This window comes from Haliaeetus albicilla, chromosome 12, assembly GCF_947461875.1.
Source record: "Haliaeetus albicilla chromosome 12, bHalAlb1.1, whole genome shotgun sequence".
In the NCBI taxonomy this organism is placed as follows: Eukaryota; Metazoa; Chordata; class Aves; order Accipitriformes; family Accipitridae; genus Haliaeetus; species Haliaeetus albicilla.
The window spans coordinates 28,876,424-28,898,769 of NC_091494.1; the positions used below are offsets into that span (position 1 = coordinate 28,876,424).

Genomic DNA, 22,346 nt, shown 5'->3' on the forward strand with positions numbered 1-22,346 from the left:
TACACACACACATAGCCTGATTCTGTTTTGGTCCTCTGGTGGCTGTTGTCACAAAATAACAACAATCTGAATGCCTCAGCTTTGTGCTAATAAGGGCTGTCCTTTTGGATGAGACAAACCTAGAGCCATTATGTTTGTGGTTTCTTGTTGCTTCCGCTTTCCTTCCAAAAGGATGCGCTTGGGATGCGTGCTGTGCCGGCATGGCAGGGTGGCCCAGGTCAGACCATGACCTATGCTGACAGTGGGACTGATTTTTATTTATTTACTTATTCCTGTGGCTCTTGTTCACAGGACCCGTCTTCAGAAGAGCGTTTCCATGTGGAGCTGCATTTCAGCCCTGGCGTGAAAGGCTGTGAGGAAGACAGAAACGTGCCCACAGGGTTTGGCTTTCGGCCTGCCTCCGCAGAGGTGAGCACCCTGCCTGGGCGCAGGCTGCCCTGCCTGCTGGGGATGTGGCCAGCGTGGGGCCCTCAGGCACCTTGCTGCTCTATCAGGCTCTGCAGCTGTCCAGTCTCCAGCAGCAAATTTTCCTCTGACCCTTCTCTCGTGCCCGCGAGCTGTTAGCAGGTTACGTTCCCTGCCGAACTCCCAGGTTTTGTCAGGGCTGGTATCCTCCTGAGCTCAGCAGAGCTGGGAGGTCCGAGGTGGGAGTCAGTGCCTGGGCAGCACTTGCGAAGGCCGCGTGCCTATAGGTGTCAATGTTTCCTTTCTGCAGAACGAGGACAAGAAAGCTGACCAAGGCAGCCTGGAGGACCTCTCCAAAGAGAAGGGTGTAGATGAGCCAGACCGCGCACAGCAAAGGTCTCCACAGCCTTCTGAGCCTGTCAGCATTCAGCGAAGATCACCGCTGATCAGGAACCGGAAAACAGGGTCCATGGAGGTAACAATGCAATGGGTGCCCTTGCTTGTTCTAATGAAGGTCTTTTGCTTGGTTTTGGTTTCCTGGCATTCCTTTTAATGTGCCAGAGTTTGAGTTGATTCTGGGAAAGGATCTGCAGAAGTTAAAGAGGGATTTTTTGGAAGGCAGACCTCCCAGACTCCTCCTCATTGAGGAAGGACATGGGCAACACAGGTCAGAGGAACTGATGAGGAAGAGCAAGTAAGGAAATGCTTGAGAAACACAAGAATTATTTGGATTACATGCTCTGTAGAGGCATCAGTGCAACCAGCTACAAGATTGCATGCAACCTCTTCACCTAGCCATGATGACATCTTTGCCTTCCCTTAGATTCTAGCCTTTGCCTCTCACAGTTCAGCTCCACATTTCTTGTTCCTGTCTCCCATCTAAGATCTCATGCAAATCCCAGTTCCCTGCTAACTGGTGGGTTTATTACAGAGTGTTTAAACTCTCAGGGTTTAGAACTGTCCCATTCACTGATCTGCTAATGTAACAAAGATTGATTTTACTGTTCTTACTTCTCTCCTTTAGGGCTGTTATGTGTCATAAGGCTAGATTCAGTCAGCAGGTAGCTGGCACCTTCAAAGTGCTCTAGAATTGTCCCTTCTTTTGGAGGGGTTTCATAGGCATTTTTGCTGTTTTCTGAACCAGTGAAAGCAGAGAGTTAGGGCTTGAGGTATTTGTTAGCTGGCTTCCATATCTGTGTCACTTATGGCATAATCTTTGTGTGCAGCACTCGGGGGCTGTTTGTAACAGGCACATACTAAGTTAAAGGGGGTATACTTTCCTGCTGCTAAAGAAGGAAATCCATGTGATCCCAGCAAGAGTCCTGGGAGACAAGGAGCTCAGTACATGAGTTCCTTCATACTTTTGAGATCTCCATTGTTCCACAATCCAACACAAACTTGAAATTAAAAATTGAGCATGCACTCTCACAATCTTAGCGTTATGCTTCTTGAAAATGGTGATTTTAAGGAAGAGACGTACTTTTCTTTACCTTCAATTGGTGTATAAAGGCATTTGAGACCAGTGGGTAACTTGGAGCACAACACTGATTATACTATCTGTCTTTGCAGGTGCTATCTGAATCTTCTTCCAAATCAGGAGGTTATCGCCTCTTCAGCACTTATTCCAGGCAATCTTCTGAGATGAAGCAAAGTGGCTTAGGTACTGTACTTGACCTGTAACCAGCCTGCTCACCTGTACCTCTGTATTTCTGTGGGTATCTGTCTGTCTCTCCACATGTACACCTGGCTTAAGTTCCTTGTATGTCTCTCTGTTTGTATTATGTCTTCTTTTAGTGTTACTGTTTAGACCACTGTAGAGACTGTCTTATTGTATCTCCTTTTGTGTATGATCTTCTCCTTCAGCTTCTAGTAACAGAAGATGCACTGTTCATCCTTTATAGTATGGGAGCAACAGAGCAAGCTGTGTACTTGCAGGTTGGCCTTCTGGTTCCATGTTGCTACCATATGTTATACCATTTCTGAACTTAGTAGGAAGAGATGATTTTACATGAGAACTAGTGTGCTTTCTGTTCTGCAAAACAGTAGTTTACATGCAAAGCTGCTCTTCATGTAAGACTATTATATTTCTACCTTTGCTTCATAAAGATCTCTCGTATGGAACAGATCATGTCATCTGCTGTGGTGTTTGACAGCTCTCTAATTGAGCTGGAATCCCTGGTTAGCCATTCTTTGCATGGTAGCCAGCAGAAGAGAATATTTTGGGGCACTTGGTGTTCTCTGCCTGTCCTTGAGAGTACCATTCTCTGCCATCCTAATCTAAACTATGTCTTAATAGTTGAAATTCTTCCTGAAATAGTTTTGCTAAAGCAAGATCTATTTGGAAACTGAAAAGCTGTCTTTGCTGTCATGAGGTTCAAAGATAGCTGTGAAACCTAGATCTTGCAGATGACTAATAAGCACCAGGAGGTGGAAATGCCTAAGTTATGCCCACTTTCTTTTTCTTTAAAACCATTTTTGCATTATGGCATGGCCGTAGACTTGCAGCAGTTCTGACTCATCAGTTCTTTACTCTGTTATGTGGACATCCTGCAGCCAAGAGATTTCTGAAAGGCCTGATCATTTCTTCGTCACTTTTGAATGAGGTGTTTCTTTGGAAGCTAATTCTTACCAAGTAAAGGGAATTTTCTTCAGAGTGGTTAGGAAGTATCCCTGGAGTCTGCCAGTTATGCTCCCAGCCAATTGGAAAAATCTAAGAAGGAATGGCTGATGCATATTATTTTCATAAAGGCACAATAGCCTTGGCCACAGTGGTTTCTGAATGTGCTATTTCATGTGGTGCATCTACTTCTGCCTTTCACAGACCACCTGCAGGATTAAGTAAGCTGTAATAGACTGCCTTGCTTAGGCTTGAGGAAACCTGTGGTTATTCTGTGAATCCATGTGAATCAATATGAGAATTTCTGAGATGGCACACAGTCAAGGAAGTGCATCTGTTTGGAGAATTACTGAGTACATCAAATGCTACAAGCAAACTATCTTTACTGTTTGGATGTCTGAGTACCAGAAGGCATGTGCTCTGGAAAGCAGATGTTACAGCCTATTTACTACAGCCTTTTCCAGGTTTCTGAGGAATGTCTGTTTTGGCAATAGAGAAGACTACTACTCTACAGGACCCTTGTAAAGTACTACTTTTCCTTGACAACAAAATTTGAAATGCAGTCCCAGCAGGTTTAATTTCAGGTTCTTGCCTGACTGACTTTGCTGGGAAGCCTGTGCTTGTCACTCTCTCAACTGTGAAGCTCTGCAGAGACAAAACTTTGAGTAGGAATTGATAGACCTGATCTGTGACAGTAGACCTCTAGCTAGATACTCAGTCCAACCATCATTCTTCTCTATTGGGTCTTGCAGCTGCAGGCACAGAAGGCTTGAGCAGGAGAGACCTGTGGTGCAACACCAGCTTGCACAATCCCTGGTTATCAGGATGTCTGTGTTGCTATGAATTTCTCTTAACCCGAGAACTGTTAAGAAGAATGATGCCTCTTTACCTGTAAAAGTCAAGCTCTTCAAGGAATCTTGTTGATTCCTTTCCTGCTTGTTTTGTAGAAATCTATTTTCTTCCCCCTTTAGGACCTGAAATGTGCTCTCTTTGTGAGAAATAATATGGAACTCACAGGAGCTTGAACTTTGACTTTAATACTTGTCTCAGCAGCTATGCTGTGAGGGGGGTCATTCAGATACTACCTGCTGTTTCTAAGCTTTTCTGAAGTTGAGCCTGTCACCTGTTGCCTGATCTTGTCAGTGGCTCGCTCTCGTTATCGTTGGGAGAATGGATCCTCTGGGAGAATGTCTGTTCAGGTATAACCTCTTATGTTTAAGGATGCAGGAATGGGGAGCAGCACAGAGCTCCTATAATAACCCTGCTGCTATACCTGCCAGAATTGTGTCTTTACTGTAATTTAATGTCTGTTTGGAAAAGGGGCGGGCTGCAGCTTGCTTTGTGTATGTGAAGTGGTGCTTTGGGGTGTGCTATGTTTTTCTGGGCAGGAGCAAGTGCATTATTGTGGATTGTCTGCAATTGTGTGTATGCTTCTAGCTTGAGAAGCCTAGGGAAATTTCAGTGGCTTGCTTTGCTTGCAAGAACACTTCAAAATGGGGTAAAATCCTGCTGTTTCAGCAACAGAGGTGGTATACTGCCAGTGGGCCTGAAGCGTTGTGCTGAGACTCCCATAGGGAAATAAGGGATGTCCATTTTTAATATATCTGAAACATTGAATGTACATCTGAAAATTTAATACACAAAAAAGATCCAGCACATACAGTAATTTCTAGCAAATGTTGCTACATCTTAAATCCAAATGGCTAGTATACCATTATGTTCTTTAGGATGCGTGTGTGTGCGTAACTTTGCCTAGAGTTCACTGTAGACAATTGCTGTCATCCATAGAGTCACCTTTGTAAATTCTCTTCTGGCTTAAGGGTGCTAACAAAATGCCTCTGTCTACTGTAGGATGGCAGAAACACTGGGGTATCCTTAGTGGCATGAGGTTGCTTAAGATAGAAAGTCACTAAAATCTTCTGTTCCATTTTTATCTGCCAGTAAATTAGTCTGTTGGGGCTTTTTTTGTTTTTTGTTTGTTTGTTTGTTTGTTTTTTTAAGCCATGGGAGGATGATTAGGAGCATCATCCTGGCTGCTGCTTGACAAAATTTTGTTTGCATTCCGACAGATTCTGGCTCATGTTGAGTCAGCACTGAGCTTCAATTTAAGGCATTAGGAGAAAATTTTCTAAGGCTTGTGTATCAGTCACCCTGCAGGCAAGAGTTCTTTGCCTGTTTGTCCAAGGACACATATGTGCTAGTCCGCCCTGTGGAAAGCTACCAGCAGTGTCACAGTGGTGGAATAGCTTAAGCTCTGTGCATAAGAGAAGCTTTTTGGTCATCAACCACTGTTCTCAGGAGCAGATGTCAGCTTAGACTGAGCTTACATGTGAATAGCTCAAAACTCAGGATCTGTGTGCTTTCTTCAAAGAAGCTCTGGCTAAAAAGGAGCTTTGCAGAGAAAGAGTGGGGGTTTTGAAGAGCAATGAGTGGACATGAGGCAGCAGTGTGTCCTTATACCAAAGAAGGCCAACGGCATGCTTTCCTGGATTAGCAGGAGTACAGCTGTCAGGCTGAGGGATTTGGTTCTTTCTCTCTTTTCACCTCTTGTGAGACTGCATCTAAAGTACTGCCATCCTGTCCTGGGCTCCCTAGTGCAAGAAGAGTGTGGATGTAGTGGATGTAAGCCCATTAAGGGCAGTGGAGGTGGATGACGGCTGGAGCACACGACCTTGGAGGAGAAGCTGAGAGAGCAGGGCTTGTTCACATCAGAAGCTGTGGGGAGTTGAGACCTTAATGCTGTTCAGCCACCTAAATGGGAGGTTACAGAGAAGATGGAGGCAGACTGTCCTCCGTGGTGTGTGGTGATAGGATGAGAGTCCAACAGACACAAGTTGCAGCATGGGAAATTCCAATTATCTAGGAAGAACAAATTTTTCACCATGAATGTGCCAGATATTGGAACAGGGGCCCAGAGAAGTTCTGAAATCTCCTTTCTTGGAGGTATTCAAAACTTGACTGGACAAACCCTAGCAAGCTGATCCAAGTTGGCCCTGCTGGGGTGTTGGGAAAGAAGCCTCCAGAGGTTCCTTCCAACCTAAATCATGCTATGATGCTGTTTTAGAATCAAGAGCTGTTTGCAATATAGGCAGGATCTTTTTAACAGTAACAGTTGCACTGTTCCAGTTAAATACTAAGAGGCATTATGTCAGTTTTTTTGCCTTGGCAGACAAGGTGGAACAAGATCAACCTGCTTGTTTCTGGAAGCCTTTTGTATGTGGGAGTAATGTTGTTTTTAGCAGTTGGTATTCTCAGTACAGAATGCAGCATCAAGATGGTTTAGCAGAGAATTTATGGCTAATCAGTGGCTTTGTCTGGCCCATAATAAGGTTTTGTCTCACTCACAATTGCTTTCCTCAGTTGAAAGAATCCTGTTTCAAATGCCTGATGTTCCCTAAATATCACATAAAGTCAAGTCACTCTACAGAAGCTGTGCCTTGGAGAAGCAAACACCAGCAGTTGCCAAAGCCACCGGTATTAGGTTGCCCTGCTATGCTTGAGACTGTCTTGCATGCCATATTCCTTGCCATGGGGTAAACAAAGTTCCATGCTGTGTGCACATCTGATGCTTTGCAAGGGTAGTTTGTGGAACAATTGGACCTACTCTGGAGTAGCAAGACATGACCAAGTGGATGTGAAATATCATCTGGGCAGCAGCTTGGGAAAGAAAGCTCTCTGGTCACATTGCTTTCCTTACTGCTTGACAGAGTGATTAATCCACATTTGGTGATCAACAGATCAGGCAGTCCTTTCTTCTTCTTGGTGTCCTAAAGAAAAAGGAGCTTTCCAAAGAGAAAGGGCAGAAGAGCAGAGAAATGAAGCCCTGTGACATGAACATCAGTGATTTGGCATCTTGGCTTTTCTGACATGAGTACGTAGATTTGCTGACTAGAGGGTGTCAAGGTGTTTCTCCTAGGTCAGGGCAAGAAAGCCAAATGGAAATAAACCCCTGGACGGAGTTAAGAACTTTCCTGGTGCTGAGTTTCGGGCTACCTGTTGTGCATTTGACACTACTGAATTTAGAATAGGGAATACTGCCTCCCTATGCTACCTGGCATAATTTTTTTCCCTGAGATTGCCTGCAAAGTAGCCAGTTCATTCCTCATTTTTTGACTAACCCTGCTTTTCTGTAGTTGCATGCAGTGGAGATGTAATACTAACACCTTCCATGCCTTTCCAGGGTCACAATGCACCGGCCTGTTTAGCACCACTGTGCTGGGAGGCTCCTCCAGTGCCCCCAACCTCCAGGACTACGCACGCAGCCATGGCAAAAAGTTTGCCAGCAGCCTGACATACAAAGACGGTATGTGTGTTCCCCATGCAGCAGGTGGTTAATTTGTGGACTTTGGTGTCTCAGGATGCTACTGAGGCAAAGGCTTAGACTGCTGAGAAGAATGACAGTTGAATGTGTATATTCGCCGCATCTACAGTAATGCATTTTATCATATCCCAAGAAATTGTGATCCTTGCTAGGACAAGACAGGAGCTGATTTGCAAGGATTTTTATGCTGATGTATGGTATTTCTGGGGTCTGATTTTGGTCTGACATTTTCATACTACTTGCTGTTGTGGAGGAGGATTTATTGGTCTAGATATTAAATAGGTTTGTCCTGGTATGGAAATCCAGCACATCACATCATCTTGCTTACCTTGGTGATCTTGCTGATGCTAAACAAAGCTTTTGTGGAGACAGTAATCCTCGCCCTACAGAAGATGGAGCTGTCCCAAAGGCAGAGAGATATGCTTGGAGGTGGATAAGATGGATATTAGAGTAAGGTTGGGCACACAGAAGAGTCCAAGGTAGCTGTCAGAAAGCAAGTGTAATATGCCTGAAGTGCTTGAGGTAAGTGGGATACTTGGATGAAATACTGCAAAAGGACCAGAAAGTCCAGTTATTGTGCAGTTCTGCAGAAACTGCCTTAAAGTTCAGCAAGATGATCTGGTAAAATGTATTTGGGTCATTAGTATAAATGTTGCCTGATGCACATGGGTGAAGGGGTGTTGCCAGCTGCGGCTTGTTCTGCGGTTTGTACTAGTGCATTATATGCGTTGAGAAGCAGGGACTGTGTTGCTACTTTCAAGGAAATTGGAGCACAGGGAAAGACTGAGATATCCTGGAGGAGCTGGAGGGGTGTAATGCACAAGTGCAAGTGTCTGTTGTGATTCCGGTAAGAAAGGCACTCAAACTCTGTAAGTACTGATTAACATACCATTTGTTGGAATGCTGAGTTGAGCAGCACTGAACAAACCACTCCGTGGATAGGATCTGCACAGCATGCTGTGCCCTAATTGGAAATCCACCCAATGTTACACAACTTGGGCTTCCCAGCATCTGAATGGATGTAAGATTACCTGTCCTCTCTTTTACTTTTTTATGTTAGTTCTAACAAATGGTATTTTAATTGATACTTTAGAGAGCCTGAGTGCCTTTCTTATTGGGATCATAATGGACACTAGCACTGGTGGATTACAAAGTAGGGAAATTATTAAGGCAGTAATTTTGGGCCTTTGGGGAAAACAGGAGGTTGATTTGTTTGGATTTTTGTCCAGTTTTAAGGCAAGAAGAATGGCCTAGCAAATCAGGGTGGAAAGATGCTATCCAATTCTCAGACCTCTTGGAACCTCATGAATGCTGTTGTATTGAGACCATTGTGTATACTGGCTTTCTGTGCTGCTTTTCACTGTTTAAGAGAAAACTGTGTTGCTTCTTACCTCTTCAGGCAGCTCCCTAGTGCACAACAGGCTGTGAGTGATAGAGACAGGGAGGGTGAACTGGGAGGATTTTAAACCCTGCTGTACCAGTCTGAGCTGCTCGAGGCAGCAAGTGCTGGATACTCATAGTCCCAGAATAAGCTCATGGTGTTTGGCACAAGACTGGGGCATAAATACCAGAAGAGCCACTGAAAAGGCCAGCAAGGGCTCTGGCTGCTTTTCTTCCATAACTCTGTAAGCAGTGTGAATCCAAGGCAGCACTAATTCTCAGCGAAAAGCATCAAAGACTGCTTGCTCTGCACCGAGCTGGGAACAGAACAGATTCTGCTCAGTCCTGGTGCTGTGCTGCCTTTCTCTGTAGGCTGTGTAGTAGGAGCGTGCCGGCAGCTGGCTACTCGCATTCAAGGTCCAGAGCCGAGTCCTGCTGCATTAGCCTAAATTCATTGACAAGGTCTCTGCGTGCTGAGACGCAGTTGTACCCTCAAGTACTTAAAAGTCAAACTTATTTAAACTAGTGTGTGACTAACACAGCCCAGAATTATTCATCTTGATGTTACACTTCTTTTCTCATGTTTCTTAGTGTGCTATGGCACCCTGTGCTACCAGCGCCTTGCTGCAATAAGAGCAATTGTGAGGAAGAAGTGGGGGGCTTGGAAAAACAAGTAGGAGGCAGAAGTGTCTTTAGCGTCTGGGGAAGGTAGTTTGGAATGTGAAAAAAGCCCTTGATCTGCATGTTCCTGCTTAAATGAGCACCAGTGAAATGCTGAACAATGGCATTTAAACCAAACATCACTAGAGCTGAATACAGTAAGTGACACAGCAGCCTCGTCGAGTACATTTGTATCAAGGGCTTCTTCACGGTCATTGGGCTAATAAAGTTTAAAAACCTTCAGATTCTGGAGCACATCTTTGCATGAATTCTCTGATATTTTTTCATGGTTGTGGTGCTTCAAGGTGTGGCGCATGGCTTATAGCACTTCACCAAAGACTTGCTCAAGTGAAGTTAAAATGGCCCTTCTTTCTGAAGCCTTTTTTGCTTGGGGCTGGAAGAGGACTAAGGAACACTTCAGTGGAGAGTTGTGTCCAACCTCAGGTTGAAGGGAAGTCCACTGATGGTTGTGATTTGAAGTTGGCTTGTCTGAAGCCAGGGATCCAGTAAGCTATGTTGCAGTACCATTTAAATTGATGTGCTGTAAAGGCAAGGGGGAGGTGTGGGGTGGAATGGAGGTGGTTACCAGCTGGCTGACTGCAGCTCCAGGACTTGGACACTTCTAAAGGATTGCATGTGTAGGGAAGATTGTCATGCTCTGTTTGTTGAGTTTAAAGAAAGAAAAACAATTTTTAGGGATGTTATGCTGGTGAAGGAAATTGCAGCAAGTTTGAGAGTTGGTTTAAATATATTATTTGGCCAAGTCAGTGGATGTAGCTAGAGAAGCACAATGGGGGTGTGGAGCATAAATTGATTTGTGTATCTTCTAACCTTGGTGTAGAGGGATAGGCATAGAGACTCTGTTGACTAGGTACAACGGACACATGAAACATGAAAGAGAAATAAAAACATTTTCCAATATTTCCTAAAAGTTCCTAAATAGCAGCAAAAGATATGATTGGCTGGGATCTCACATCAAATCCTACATACAGATGATCTGATCTAGGCCATTCTTTCCCATGATAGCTGAGGAATTTCCAGAGTGGGAATAAACTAAAGTTTTCAGCTTTTTTTTTTGGAGACTAATCCATATCTTTTAAAGCTCATCTGTTTGCACCCTATCAGATGCATAGAATCTGTCCTTGCACTGTCTTTCTGATGTGTGATTTCTATGGGAGAGCTTGGCCTGGCCTGGGATGTGGCCAGGAGAAGCCTGAGGACCACTCTGACCCGAGTATCCCAAAACCTCTTCTGTACTGAAATGCTTTGAGCAACAGAACTGTAGAGGCATGTCTTCATGGGTCTTCTGTTTGTTCCCTAATTAGTTAGTTGTCATACATAGCTCTGTTTAGCTTGCATTAAGATGTTTTGGGCTGCACTTACCTATGCCAGAGCTCTTCAGTTCCACTGCAGAACAGTTGTCATTTTCCTTGGGCAGAGGGGAATCCTGAGAACTATCCTCCTGTGGTGCTGCTGCTTGCTTGGCCATGTGCTCCTGTGGCTGTGAGCATGGCCTAACTGCATCTTGCACTGGCCTGAGCCTGGGTTGCTCTCAGAATGGCTGGAAGTGTGGTGGGAAGGTATGAGATGCTGTCTGTGATTGCAAGAGTGTGGCTGAGGTCTTTGCAGTGTCAGGGGAGACCCTGGCAGGGCAGTGCAAGGGAAGTGGGGAGCTGGCAGAGTGCTAGGAAGCCAAAAGGTTCAGTCAGACCTGCAGGTAGAGCGTGCCCCGGGTGCTACAGCAGTGCCAACAAGAGCATGTGTTATGGGGATCAAGAAGAAGGTGAACCTGAAAGGGTAGTTGCAAGCATATGAAGGTCGGGGGATCCTTAGAAGCAGGCTGTTAACTGAGATGATCTGTTTTTATTTCCTCAGAGCTCTTGTCTATGCCAGCCGTAAAACGATTTTCTGTGTCGTTTGCAAAGCATCCGACTAATGGTACGTTTGCTTCCTTGATTTGACGTTCCCTCACACTTCTAACCCCATGCTCACATTCAGTTCTCTCTGCACATACTCTCCTCTCAGCCTTCTTGTGGTTTTTTTGTGTCTGTGTATCTGGTGTCTAAACATGCTTCACTTTCCCCCATTGTCTTGTTGTGACTAACGTGTTCATTCACCCTTTGTTACTTCTCAGTGGTTCCTCTGCTGTCCCCCAAGGCATTTGTGTCCCAGGTGAAAAAGCAAGAGCAGTGGCTCTGTGAATGGACTCCTAAAGCAGCCTTTAATTCCACTGCTGACATTAAGGCCTTCTTTCATGCTTCCTTTGGGGGGGGGGGTGGCGGTCGGAGATAGAATACTGTTGGATTTGTGGGGGTGATATCCACTCCATATCCTAAGAGCATCAGCAGCTTAGGTCCTCAGTTTCTACAATGCAGATTTGCAGGACCAAAACAAGGATAGCCTTAAGGCTACCCATGTGTCACCTGGAAGAGCACAGTCTATGGTGGGAGAGAAGGAGGTGCTAACAGCGTTCCCTCTGTGCCTGGTATTCCTCAGCACAGTCGTTTTAGGAGTACTGGTAACCTCATGGCCTCCTATTTGAAAACTTGTCTGTTAGAGTGGTCCCTTGGTTGCTCCAAGCATGGTGATGTTGGTGGGAGTAGGCTCACCTTTCCTGCAGATGTTATCCTGGGAATGGTGTCTCTCCAGAGCTTTCATTCGTCTGCTGTTGGTGAGCAATGCTGGCATGGGCCTGCCACCTTCCTGAGGTAGGAGGGGATCGGCACCATGCCACCCAGGGTGACGTAACCTGCTTGATGCCTGTCATGCTTGTAGCTATGAAAAGGCTTGGTAAAGAATGTCTGACAGTGCTTCTGTCGACTCTATCTCTGCTTCATATTGCTACTAACCTGACACCTGAACTGTGAGTCTTTTGATGTTAAAGACCACTAGCTCTGTTGTAGCAGATACCTTGAACTAGTGTTTATTATCCAAGTCTTGCACAGAAACTTTTGAAAAGGTTTGTTTCACAGCACCACTCCTACCTCATGGCTCCTGCTGTTGAGATGAGTTATAACCAAAGCAGGTCACTGAAAGATAAAAGGTTAAGTATTTCTGTCTTACGTGATCAAGGCTGCTTCTGCAATCTCGTTGCTTAGTAAATGTGAAGATATTCTGCTCTGCGTGATCTGGAAGATTAAAGAATTTCAGAAGACTGTTATGAAGACCGGAGTTTTGGGAAAGATGAAAGGGGAAAGGGCAGCTAAATGTGGCTTTATCATTTCAAATAACCGAAGGCAACCTATTTTCTGTGTTTGCTTGGTTTTGTTATTCCCCGAGTGACCAAGTGCTCAATTTGTTTGTATGTCTGGATACCATCTGAGCTCACGTGGTGTATGTCACCAGAATGTGTCGTTCTATCTTGCCAGCAAAACTTGTACCAAGCACCAGTCTTTCCTAAGCCACACTGTAAAGCAACTGCCCCTGCCTCAAATACAATAAAGTGAAACTGGGCATCAGGTTTTTCCCAAGAACCCAATGAATATTTCTAACAGCAAAGTATTCCTTAATCAAGAAAACAAAGACAGAGGTCCAGCAGGTGTGAGATTGAAGTTAGGCATATTTGGTCTAGGCTTGGCGCTGGTTTTAGCAGGAAGGATGTTTAGCCCCATGAACCACTTGCCTGAGGATGCAAAAGCTATTCACAGCTCTGAATCTGGATTTTGTTTCTGAAGAGCTGCCTCTATGTGGTGAAATGGGATGGGTGAACCAGACCAGTGGCCAAGCACAGTGTCAGGCCAGATGGTTTATGCCCCAGTCTCATGAATCTTGGGAGTGTGACATGAGTCCTGAGGCTGCATACGTGGAGGAGGAGACATGCCTGCATGCTAGTGTCTTGTCTGCCATGCAAGGATATCACAGAAGATTGCACAGGGCTGTTCTGAGAGTCTAGAGAGGGAAGGTCAGCACTTCTGTGCTCCCTCTGTTCTTCCACGCTCTAAGCACTATGCTCTCAGTCAAACCCTGCTGTCCCCCAGTGTCCCTTTCACAGCTTCTGGTTGTTTGATGCTGGGCCGTTTGCTCTCTTCCATGTGCTGAGGTAGCTGGCTGCATTTGGATGCAGGACTTGAACGCTCTGTTGGCAGTCTGGATTTCTTGTCTCAGCTGGGGGAGGGCGAGTGTGGGCCTGACCTTCTTATCTAGCCAAACCTGAACTGTATTGGACTTGGAACGTGTCCTAAAATTTATTCGCTTGTCAGACTTTCACTTACAAAGATGAAAGCTCGCTGCTCAGGGACTGCCCCTGCAGTGCAGCTGCATTTGGCAAAGGCTGGGCCGGGTGGGAGGCTAGCCTGCTGCAATGTGACTGGGGGTATGTAGATCTAAGGGTATTCCTGACCTGCTTGTGGCGGGAGGGATTGGGCTTCAGTGTGTGGTGTGGGTCTTTCCCACCCAGTGGCCCTGGTGCTGGCAGCTCCCTCCTCACATCTCCACAATTTCTCTATCCCCAGCTGCACCTGCCCCTCTCCTCTCACTCTCTATGGCCCCCTTTCCTCCAGATGCGTTTGAGCACCACCACGTTGCCCAGTTGCTGCGCCGTTTTTCCTCTGACTATGCCACGAGCCGGAACATCTCCCTGGATGCCACTCTAGCCCATCACCTCCAGCAGTGCTCCTACCACCTGCGCCTCTTCAGGAGCTGGCTGATCTCAGGGCAGGATGACTTGGAGTGTCTTTACGGTACTGCACGCTGCAGCTGCCTTGGTTCCATGCTCTCATAGCTGAGCAGGGACCACTGTCTGCTTGAGAATGCAAAGTATGCTTTGCTTCTAAAAAAGGAAAGCATTTCCCTCACCGCATCCCTTAAATCTCTGGGCTGCTGCTGCAGCAAGCTGTGTGGGCTGTTGCACCCGGCAGTTTGGGAGCCTTAGGCAGTAGCCTTTCCACATGGAGCCAGTGCTCTTCGTGTGGCTGTAACTGTGCTCTTTCCATCTTTGGCAATTATTTTTTGCCTCCTTCCTTTAGCTCGGGTAAGCCCTTAAGCTTCCTTCAGGTTAGATGCTGAGTTCCTAGCGGTGTGATGCCCTGCTGACATGATACCCCTGTGCAGGTCTCAGTGGGGTGCTGCAGGGTGTCCCATTATTAATGGAGGAACCAAAGTGAATAGTAAGAATATGGGAAGAAAGAAGATTAAGGAGGTGCTGCAGCTGGTCACGTGCAGAGTGAACTTGCTGTGGAATTTTGGGGAAGTGAGTGCTTGTGGGATTGTGTTGTTTCTAGAGACACCAAGTTAAGATAGGGTAGAAACTGAGCTTCTGTGTGGCTGCATTGCATGGCATCTGTTCTGCCTCTTAGGACTTTTGTTAGCGTGTCGTGTCTCTGGTGGGAAGAGGTAGGCAATTTCAGTATTGAATCTAGATGTTATAAATCAAAACTTGCTACTGTTTCTCTGGTATTTTTCAGCCTCTGGCACAGACGGGAAGTCTGATGCATTGAGGTCTCAGTGCTTCTAAAGCGGGTAGAAAGATTCCTCTCTGAGAGAGGCAGCTAGCTAGGGCTTGCTGTTAATATTTACCTTGCACCATAAAACCTGCTTGGTGCATGTGGCTTGCTGAGCTGTGTGGTGTGATGCATGGACCTCCTTTTTCATTCAGACCCATAGGTGGAAGGGGCAGAGACACTATAGCTTTTTGTGTAGTGAAGCAACAAGATGAAGTGTTTTCAGAGCCTGGAAAATGAGAATTTTTCTTACACAGTCTGTTTTTCTTGATATGGCCCTTTCTGTCAAGTAGGCAATTCGGAGATGGCTGTTGCTTTTCATATATAATTAGGACAATCCTTGGTCTCCTAGCAACAAATACTAACGAGGAGCAAAATTGCTTCAAGGGAAGAGATGCTGGAACACAGCAGACTGCTCCAAAACTAAAGCTGAGCTTCCCCTGCTGCAGATCTCGGCCATCTCCTGTGAGCTCCGGTAGGGAGAGGAAATTAACTCAGTGCTTTGGGCAGTGATACGCCAAACATTGCAGCATGGTGCTGGGTTGTGCAGCCTGCCCTAATGCAGCCAAATGTATGAGTTATGTACCTCAGTGTAGCAGCCTTCCTGTGTGGAAATCAGATCTCTGCAATCAGTGAGGTCTTTCTTGCTGTTTTCTCAGTCTGTCATCAAGCCCACAGTTAATTAGCATGTTTGGGACTCCTGCTGGGGTTCTTCTCAGAGCAGATGTTTCTCCAGTGTCTGTAGCTAACAGCCCAACTTCCCCTGCCTTGTGAAAACTACATACTCGTATCCTCTCTTTCTTGGTTTTCAACTGTACTTCTATCCACACAAAGAAAACATGAATTAAAAGATAGAATCAGGGAGTTAAAAGTATGCAGTTGGCATCTATAGTTGGAAAGATCAACGGTGGAGCCCTGAAGCAATCTGTCTGGGAACCTGTGCTTATCTGTGTTGTCATAGATGGGAAAAAGAAGAGTGTGAAGTAAGTTCATGTTCATAATGAATTACAGTGGTACTGAAGCCAAAGGTCAGCTGTGAGGAAACAGAGAATGGTCCTCTGAGAATGAGTGGGCAATAAAACAGCAGGTGATGTTCAGTGTAAATAAATTTAAATGACAAGGGGAAACAGCCTCAAATTCATATATAAAGTGGTGGGCTCTGATCTGACCATCACTATTTGGGACAATGTGGAAAAGGTAGAAATTTGCAGTCTGGGAGAGATGTTTGTGATAGTGGTCAGAGTGGCCTGGAGAGGGAGTGGTGGGGATCCGCAGTTCAATGTCTGTTCCAGTACAGGAGCTAGGAGGTTTCTAATGGAGTGAGTAGACGCAGCTTCAGACAGAAGTGATTTTTTCCATGCAGAGTGAAACTCCTCACTATGGTACGTAGGGGTGGTAGGAGCTTAACTGAGTTCAAGGGGAGACTGGAGAATATGGAAGAGACACATCAGGCTTAGAGCAGTTCTGAGCCACAGGTCACTGGAGTTTGGGGGACTGCCTGGGGGAAGAGTCACTACGTGCTGTCTAGTCTCATACCCCTTCATTTGTAGCCACTTCTGGCACTGTGGCCAGAGAGGTGCTGAACTAGGATAGACCTTACAGCTGACTGTATGTTGTGGTTTAACCCCAGCCGGCAACTAAGCACCACACAGCCGCTCGCTCACTCCCCCACCCAGTGGGTTGAGGTAAAGACAGTTTTAATAGGACAGAAAAGGAAGAAAATAATAATAATGGTAATAGTAATAAAAATAATAATAATAGTAATAGTAAAAGAATTAGAATATAGAAAACAAGTGATGCACAATGCAATTGCTCAGCACTCGCTGATCGATGCCCAGTCAGTTTCCGAGCAACAGTCCCTGGCCAGCTTTTCCCCCAGTTTATATACTGGGCATGATGTCATACAGTATGGAATATTCCTTTGGTCGGTTTGGGTCAGCTGTTCTGGCTGTATCCCCTGCCAGCTTCTTGTGCACACCCAGCCTCTGCTGGCAGGGCAGTATGAGAAGCTTAGCAACAACTAAAAACATCAGTGTGTTATTAACATTACTCTCATACTAAATGCAAAACACAACACTATACCAGCTACTAGGAAAATGAACTCTATCCCAGCTGAAACCAGGACACTTACATTTAGAAAGGCTGGTTAGTAAAAATCCTACTTCATGCTCATAACCATGTATGCATATATAAACACATACAAATATACATGTGGCATATTGGAGTTCTCCCAACAAAATAAGGCTGGACTGACCAAGCATGTTAGAGAGGAACTTGCTGAGTGTCCTTTCTCCCATGCCCTTCAGAATCTGTGCTGGGACTGGGCAAGTGCTTCTTTGCTCCAGAAGAGTTGGCGTACAGACCTTTCTGGGATGTTGCAGGTACTGTTGGTTTGCCTGTTGCTTTCAGGATCTCCATTAGAAAGGAACAGGCACCCTTTCCACTCCAGTGTAGAGTTCACAACTGGCGAGCTGGGTAGTAGTAACTCAGCAACTTTTGCTAATCACATTGTGTGTAGTAATGTTCAGAACTCTCAGACAAAAATATAATACACAAAAAGGATTGCTTTGGACCAGAAAGACTTCTCACCTGAGTCTTCCTTGGCCTCTGTCTTTGTCTGTTGGCTGACAACAGTTTGGCTGCTTTCTACTTGCCAGCAGCAAGTATGTTCTCTCCTTTAATGAGCCCACTCTGCTAGTAGAGAAGCTTGCCTTATTTGGGACCTCAGCTCAATCTTAGTAAAGCTGAGGAACATGCTATTTGGACTACCTGAAGACTGCTCCTTTGTCGTGCCCACTAGCCAGGAATTCTGCTGGCTCCCAGGTGATCTGCTGAATTACCAGCTCTGAGGGATAATCACACCAACACTGATCTCATTCTGGGGGTAGCATGTGTTCCATATAAACTCAACTTTCCCAACTCATATTACAGAGTAAGCTTTCTTCGTGTCTTTATGGAGCGTACATAGAATTTAGGAAACTTTGTGTTACCTTGATTCAAATTAGATGTTTCCTCTTAATGAAATGGTATTGATTTCCTCTTGAGGGTTTAGACTGGGACATCTCCTGCAGTAATCAAGATGCAAATGAATTCAAGGTCTTGTTTTCTCCCTTGTTCTTCCTTTCTCCCAGTATAAAAATCTGCTTATTTTAGTTCTGCTGCTAACACTTTTGGTTGAATTTTTTTTCAGACCTCAGGGTGACTGAAGGAAATATAGCTAAATGGATGAAAGTACCTGTTACATCTGCAGTGAAAGAGCAGTAGGGTAACAGAGCATATAGGGTTCCCTCAGAGATCTGTAATGTATTTCCTTGGCGTTTAAGCCATGTAATCATAAAGTAGGTGTTGGCTATATCAGAATTCATCATTGTGTAGTCCAGGTAAAAAGGTGGCACTTCTTGACTCTTTCTTTGAGGTCATCTGCTAAGAGGTAGTTGTTCACAAGAGTTGTATCTGTGTGTTCCTACTGCCTGCTGGAGTCTCCTAGAAATCTGGGATTCTCTGGTTTTGATGGAAGATGTGAGACAGGTGCAGGTCACCATTTGCTTTATATGGTATAGTGTGCTAGATGATCTCTGCTAACAGGTCCTTATACCCAAGTCACCTTCTTAATACTCTTATGAAGTGTTGTGTGTTGGTACTAGGCAGCTCTGAAACAGTCTTACTCTAAGGGGACAGTCACTCCCTCGAACTTCCTCATAAACTGTGATTACACCAAGTAGACTCTGACAGTATGCACATGCTAAGAACATGAAGCTCTGGGGAGAGAAGAGCTCAAACTGGAACATAGTTAACTCAGCTGTAACGTGAGTGGGCCTTCAGCTTTGGCATCAGCATGCCTGGGGGAGTCAAAACAGGCCTTGTAATCCTCTAGCTGGACCACCTCTGGTGGTCTCACCTGCAGAATGTCTCTTCAGGCAATACCATTCTCTCTGCTGCTGTGTCAGGATGCTGCTGCATTATTGATTCAGAGTGGAGATTCCCCATAGCTGCTCCCCTACATCACATGCAGTCTCCTTGGACAAACAAAATAATACATACTCAGCAGACTCCTCTGCCTTGTGTATCTTAAGGTTTTTCCCATAACCAAATCTTGTTTTCTATACTCTAACAGATGGTTTCTTCCTATTTTACTGAACAAAAATTTTGGAGACATAACCACGCTGTACTCCTTGCCTGGGGAAGATTACAGTTGATTTTGGGATTAATTTTTAGCTGTTCTCGTCTGCAGACCCCCACCACGTGCCTCTCCCTGCAGGGTGGGCCTAACTCTGGAGGAAGCAGATTGCCCTCTGCATGCGTAATGCCGCTAGTGTAGTCAAACCTGAATGAAATGAAAAATGAAACTTGTTCCTTTGTGGGCTGCTGTTTGACTTTGGTACAAAATGAATGGAACTCTGTCTAATTTCTTGTGCCATTGTCTGCATCACAGACTCCTGCCCTTCAGGCCCCAGGAAAAGTTTCGGGAAGCATCAGCAGTAGCTGAGCAGTCAGCACTGGGTGACTGTCAGGCTGGAAAGGTTCCCATCATTTGCACTCATGCTTTATTTTTATTATCCCTTCCCAAAGATGTCAGTTCTTTGCTAAATGTGTGTGGTGCAGCAGTGGTCAGAGCCTTCACTGGGGACTCTGGCTGCTGCTGTGATACACATAAGGATTACAGTCTCTAGCGGTAACTTCTGCTTGGGCTCTGCTGTGGTGGCATGAAACTGCTGCTGTTGGCCTCTCCCCAGCAGCTAAGCAGGTCAAGGGAGGTGTGCAGGGAAATGGGCTGCCATACACGAATGAGAGGGATTCCTTGAAAATAGTAGTGCTTCACATTGAGAAGGAAAACTTTTGCCTTTTTCTCTACTTGCTTGAGACCCGTTAAGTGACATAGTGCTGAGCAGAGCTGTGCGAGCAGGCATTTGGCATGTTGGGGATATAGGTGTATCATTTCACATCAGTAGCATTGTCAGTGTCACATGTTTCCTTTAATGCTGGACCTTCCATTTCCTCTTTTTATTAGAGGAGTGCCCAAGCACTCAGATCCCCATCAGTGCCTCCGGTGTATCTTGTAACTACATTGCTTTGCCCTATGTTATATTCAAACTTCTTCCCTTTTTCTTTGGGGATCCCAATAGCTGAGCCAACTTTGGCCCCTCTTAAACTAGATTCTGTTGTGAAATGATGTTAGCTTCATACTATGCTGTTTCACAACCACCTCCACATGGCTGTTCGTTAAGTCTTGCCCTCACCCTTTTCCTTTAGCTTTGTCTCCCAGAATGCATATGAGAAGATAATGAACAGATACTCTGCCTTATTCAGCACTTCCACTCTAAGGACTTCTCAGCAAGGGACAGAAGAGTATGGTATTTTTCCTGTGTCTTACAATCCTTCATGCTAGCCAAGGATTTTTTATCCTTCATGTCTTGAATTGATGTTTGTAGGCCCTTTGTGGCATAGGTAACCTCTCTGGACTGTCTGAAGGGTTCTTTATCTCCAGTAGCTGTTATAGCAGTGAATGTCTCTCTGCAGCACTGCAAACTGGTGATGATCTGGTCTGCAGCCTCCTCGTATTGCTTGTGGATTCACTCTAAATACCATCTGCTGGCTCATGCTCCTTGGCTTTTGCAGACCTGGGTTAGGTGAGTGGATTGGAGCAGACTGTCCTGAAGGTGTTTGGAACAATGACTATACTTAGCAGACAGACCAGGTGCTCTAGGTCTTCTCCTTAGGTGCTGTCAAGCTGCAGGGATCAATTTTAGCCTGTCAGTGTGCTGGGCAGCAATCCTGACACAGTAATGCATCAAGAACTGTTGTATGTTTTGCATTTCAAAGTAATTTTCCTTCTCTGTAGGAACAAACCCAATTCCTTCCCAGGGTCTTTTTCAGCTCCTTGAAGGGAACTATGGAGTCACAGAATGGGAAGCCTAAGCTTAAGAAGTTTAGAGGCCTTTAAACTCAAGTGGCACAGAGCAGGAGGAGGCCTTGTTCCCATATGTCCAGAGACTCATTTGTTTTTTCCTTCCTCCTCTGACAGTTTCAGGTTGGCTTGGTTCCACAAAATATTGCCAAGAAGCTTGGATGAAGAGGAAGATGGTTTGCTGTAATACTCCACTGGCTTGAGTAGCAAAGAATTTATTGTGAATGGTTGTGATGCACCTTAGCTCTGAGCTCTGTTAAATGTTGAAATACCTATTTCTACTAATTCTGGGTTTGCTGGCAGTCAAGTCTCATTAAGCAGACAAATAATTCAAACTATTGTCCAGCCCTTCCTTGGGGTACAGTCTGTCAGCCGTACACTGGAGGGTATACTGTGAGAGAGAGAGGTTCTGCCGCTCCCTGCACTTGTAGCAGTGTGCACTACCTCGCTGATGGGGAGAAGGTGGACTGTGTCCCAGGCTGGGATGTCACTAGTGGTGGGGGTCCTTTTATGGAAATTCTGTTGACTTCACTCAAATTCTGTTTAGCTTCTGTAAAGTGTAGGCACTGTGCCAAGTTCTCCATCATAACCATATATTTTAGCAAGAGGGTCACAGGCTTTGCAGCAAACATGGCTGCTGCTAGATACATTTCCTCCTCTTCCCCCTCCTTCTGCGTGTGCCCGGACGCTTGCTTTCAGGTCTGTTATTGCATGTGATTGCCTAGTGGCGATTTTCTTGGCCTAGAAAAGGTGACCTTAGGCCTGAGTGTTTGATTCCCAGACTGTCCAGCTCCTTCAGCCATGAGTGGTCCTGCATGGATTTAGGTTGCTGTTTGCTCTATTCATTTTCTGATTGGGTTTCTTTCCAGGTTTTGAAGGCTGTTCCATGGTTCCCACCATTTATCCCCTGGAGACCCTGCACAACTCCCTCTCTTTGCGACAGGTCAATGAGTTCCTGACGGCTGTGTGCAGGAGTTGCAGCGAATCACATGTCCAGTCTACCGCAGGTACTGGTGAGGTGGGCTTGTCTCTGGGTAAGCCAGAACAGAGTCAAGGCAAGAACTTTTGCTCTTTTACATTATCAGGACAGATCAGCCTGACAGGACTGGCAATAAGTGCAGTCTCTGAAACCTGTTCCAGGGTGTTCTAGCCCAAGAGTGAGCTATGGGATCTAGCTCAGAGCCATCCTAGGCCACTTACTTGAGAGAGAAGTAATTGGTCAGGTCTGTCTGTAGCTGATAAGTATGGTGATGTGGATACAAACTCCAGTTTGGGAAATCTTAGCCTCAGATTCCCAGGAGCTGATGGACAGGCATGGCTCTGAATTTGCACTGTTCTTGAGCTCTTCCCGGAGTGCCTGCTCATGGCTGCTGGGCTGCGAGCCATTCCTTTATGTCTGTCTGAATATTACTGATCTGTGTATTTTTTTTTCTTGAAGCTTTGTTTGATTCAATGATTGGCAGCCAGATACCAGGAGACCCCTTTATGTCCCAGAGAATCCTGTCATCATCCTCTTTGCCATTGCGCCAGCGTTCGGATAAGCCCCCTTGGTGTGAGTGTGCTCCTTTCTTGATCAGGGGTGAATGTGATGGTGAGGGAGGGAATTAAAGAGTGCTAAAT

The 22,346-nt window shown here is 45.5% G+C and overlaps 1 protein-coding gene across 14 annotated transcripts in view; it reads left to right on the forward strand.

Moving 5' to 3' along the window:
* PPIP5K1 (diphosphoinositol pentakisphosphate kinase 1) overlaps positions 1–22,346 on the forward strand; it is a 52,205-nt gene that overhangs the window by 26,878 nt on the left and 2,981 nt on the right. For 5 of the 14 annotated variants that reach the window (XM_069798803.1, XM_069798806.1, XM_069798809.1 and 2 more), the window contains exons 24-31: positions 292–408; positions 716–880; positions 1,975–2,065; positions 7,203–7,325; positions 11,259–11,321; positions 13,835–14,062; positions 21,596–21,733; positions 22,165–22,278. In XM_069798803.1, coding sequence (XP_069654904.1) covers positions 292–408; positions 716–880; positions 1,975–2,065; positions 7,203–7,325; positions 11,259–11,321; positions 13,835–14,062; positions 21,596–21,733; positions 22,165–22,278 — 1,039 coding nt within the window. The remainder of the gene's footprint in view (positions 1–291; positions 409–715; positions 881–1,974; positions 2,066–7,202; positions 7,326–11,258; positions 11,322–13,834; positions 14,063–21,595; positions 21,734–22,164; positions 22,279–22,346) is intronic. The other 9 variants (XM_069798813.1, XM_069798817.1, XM_069798807.1 and 6 more) reach the window with 8 other exon arrangements.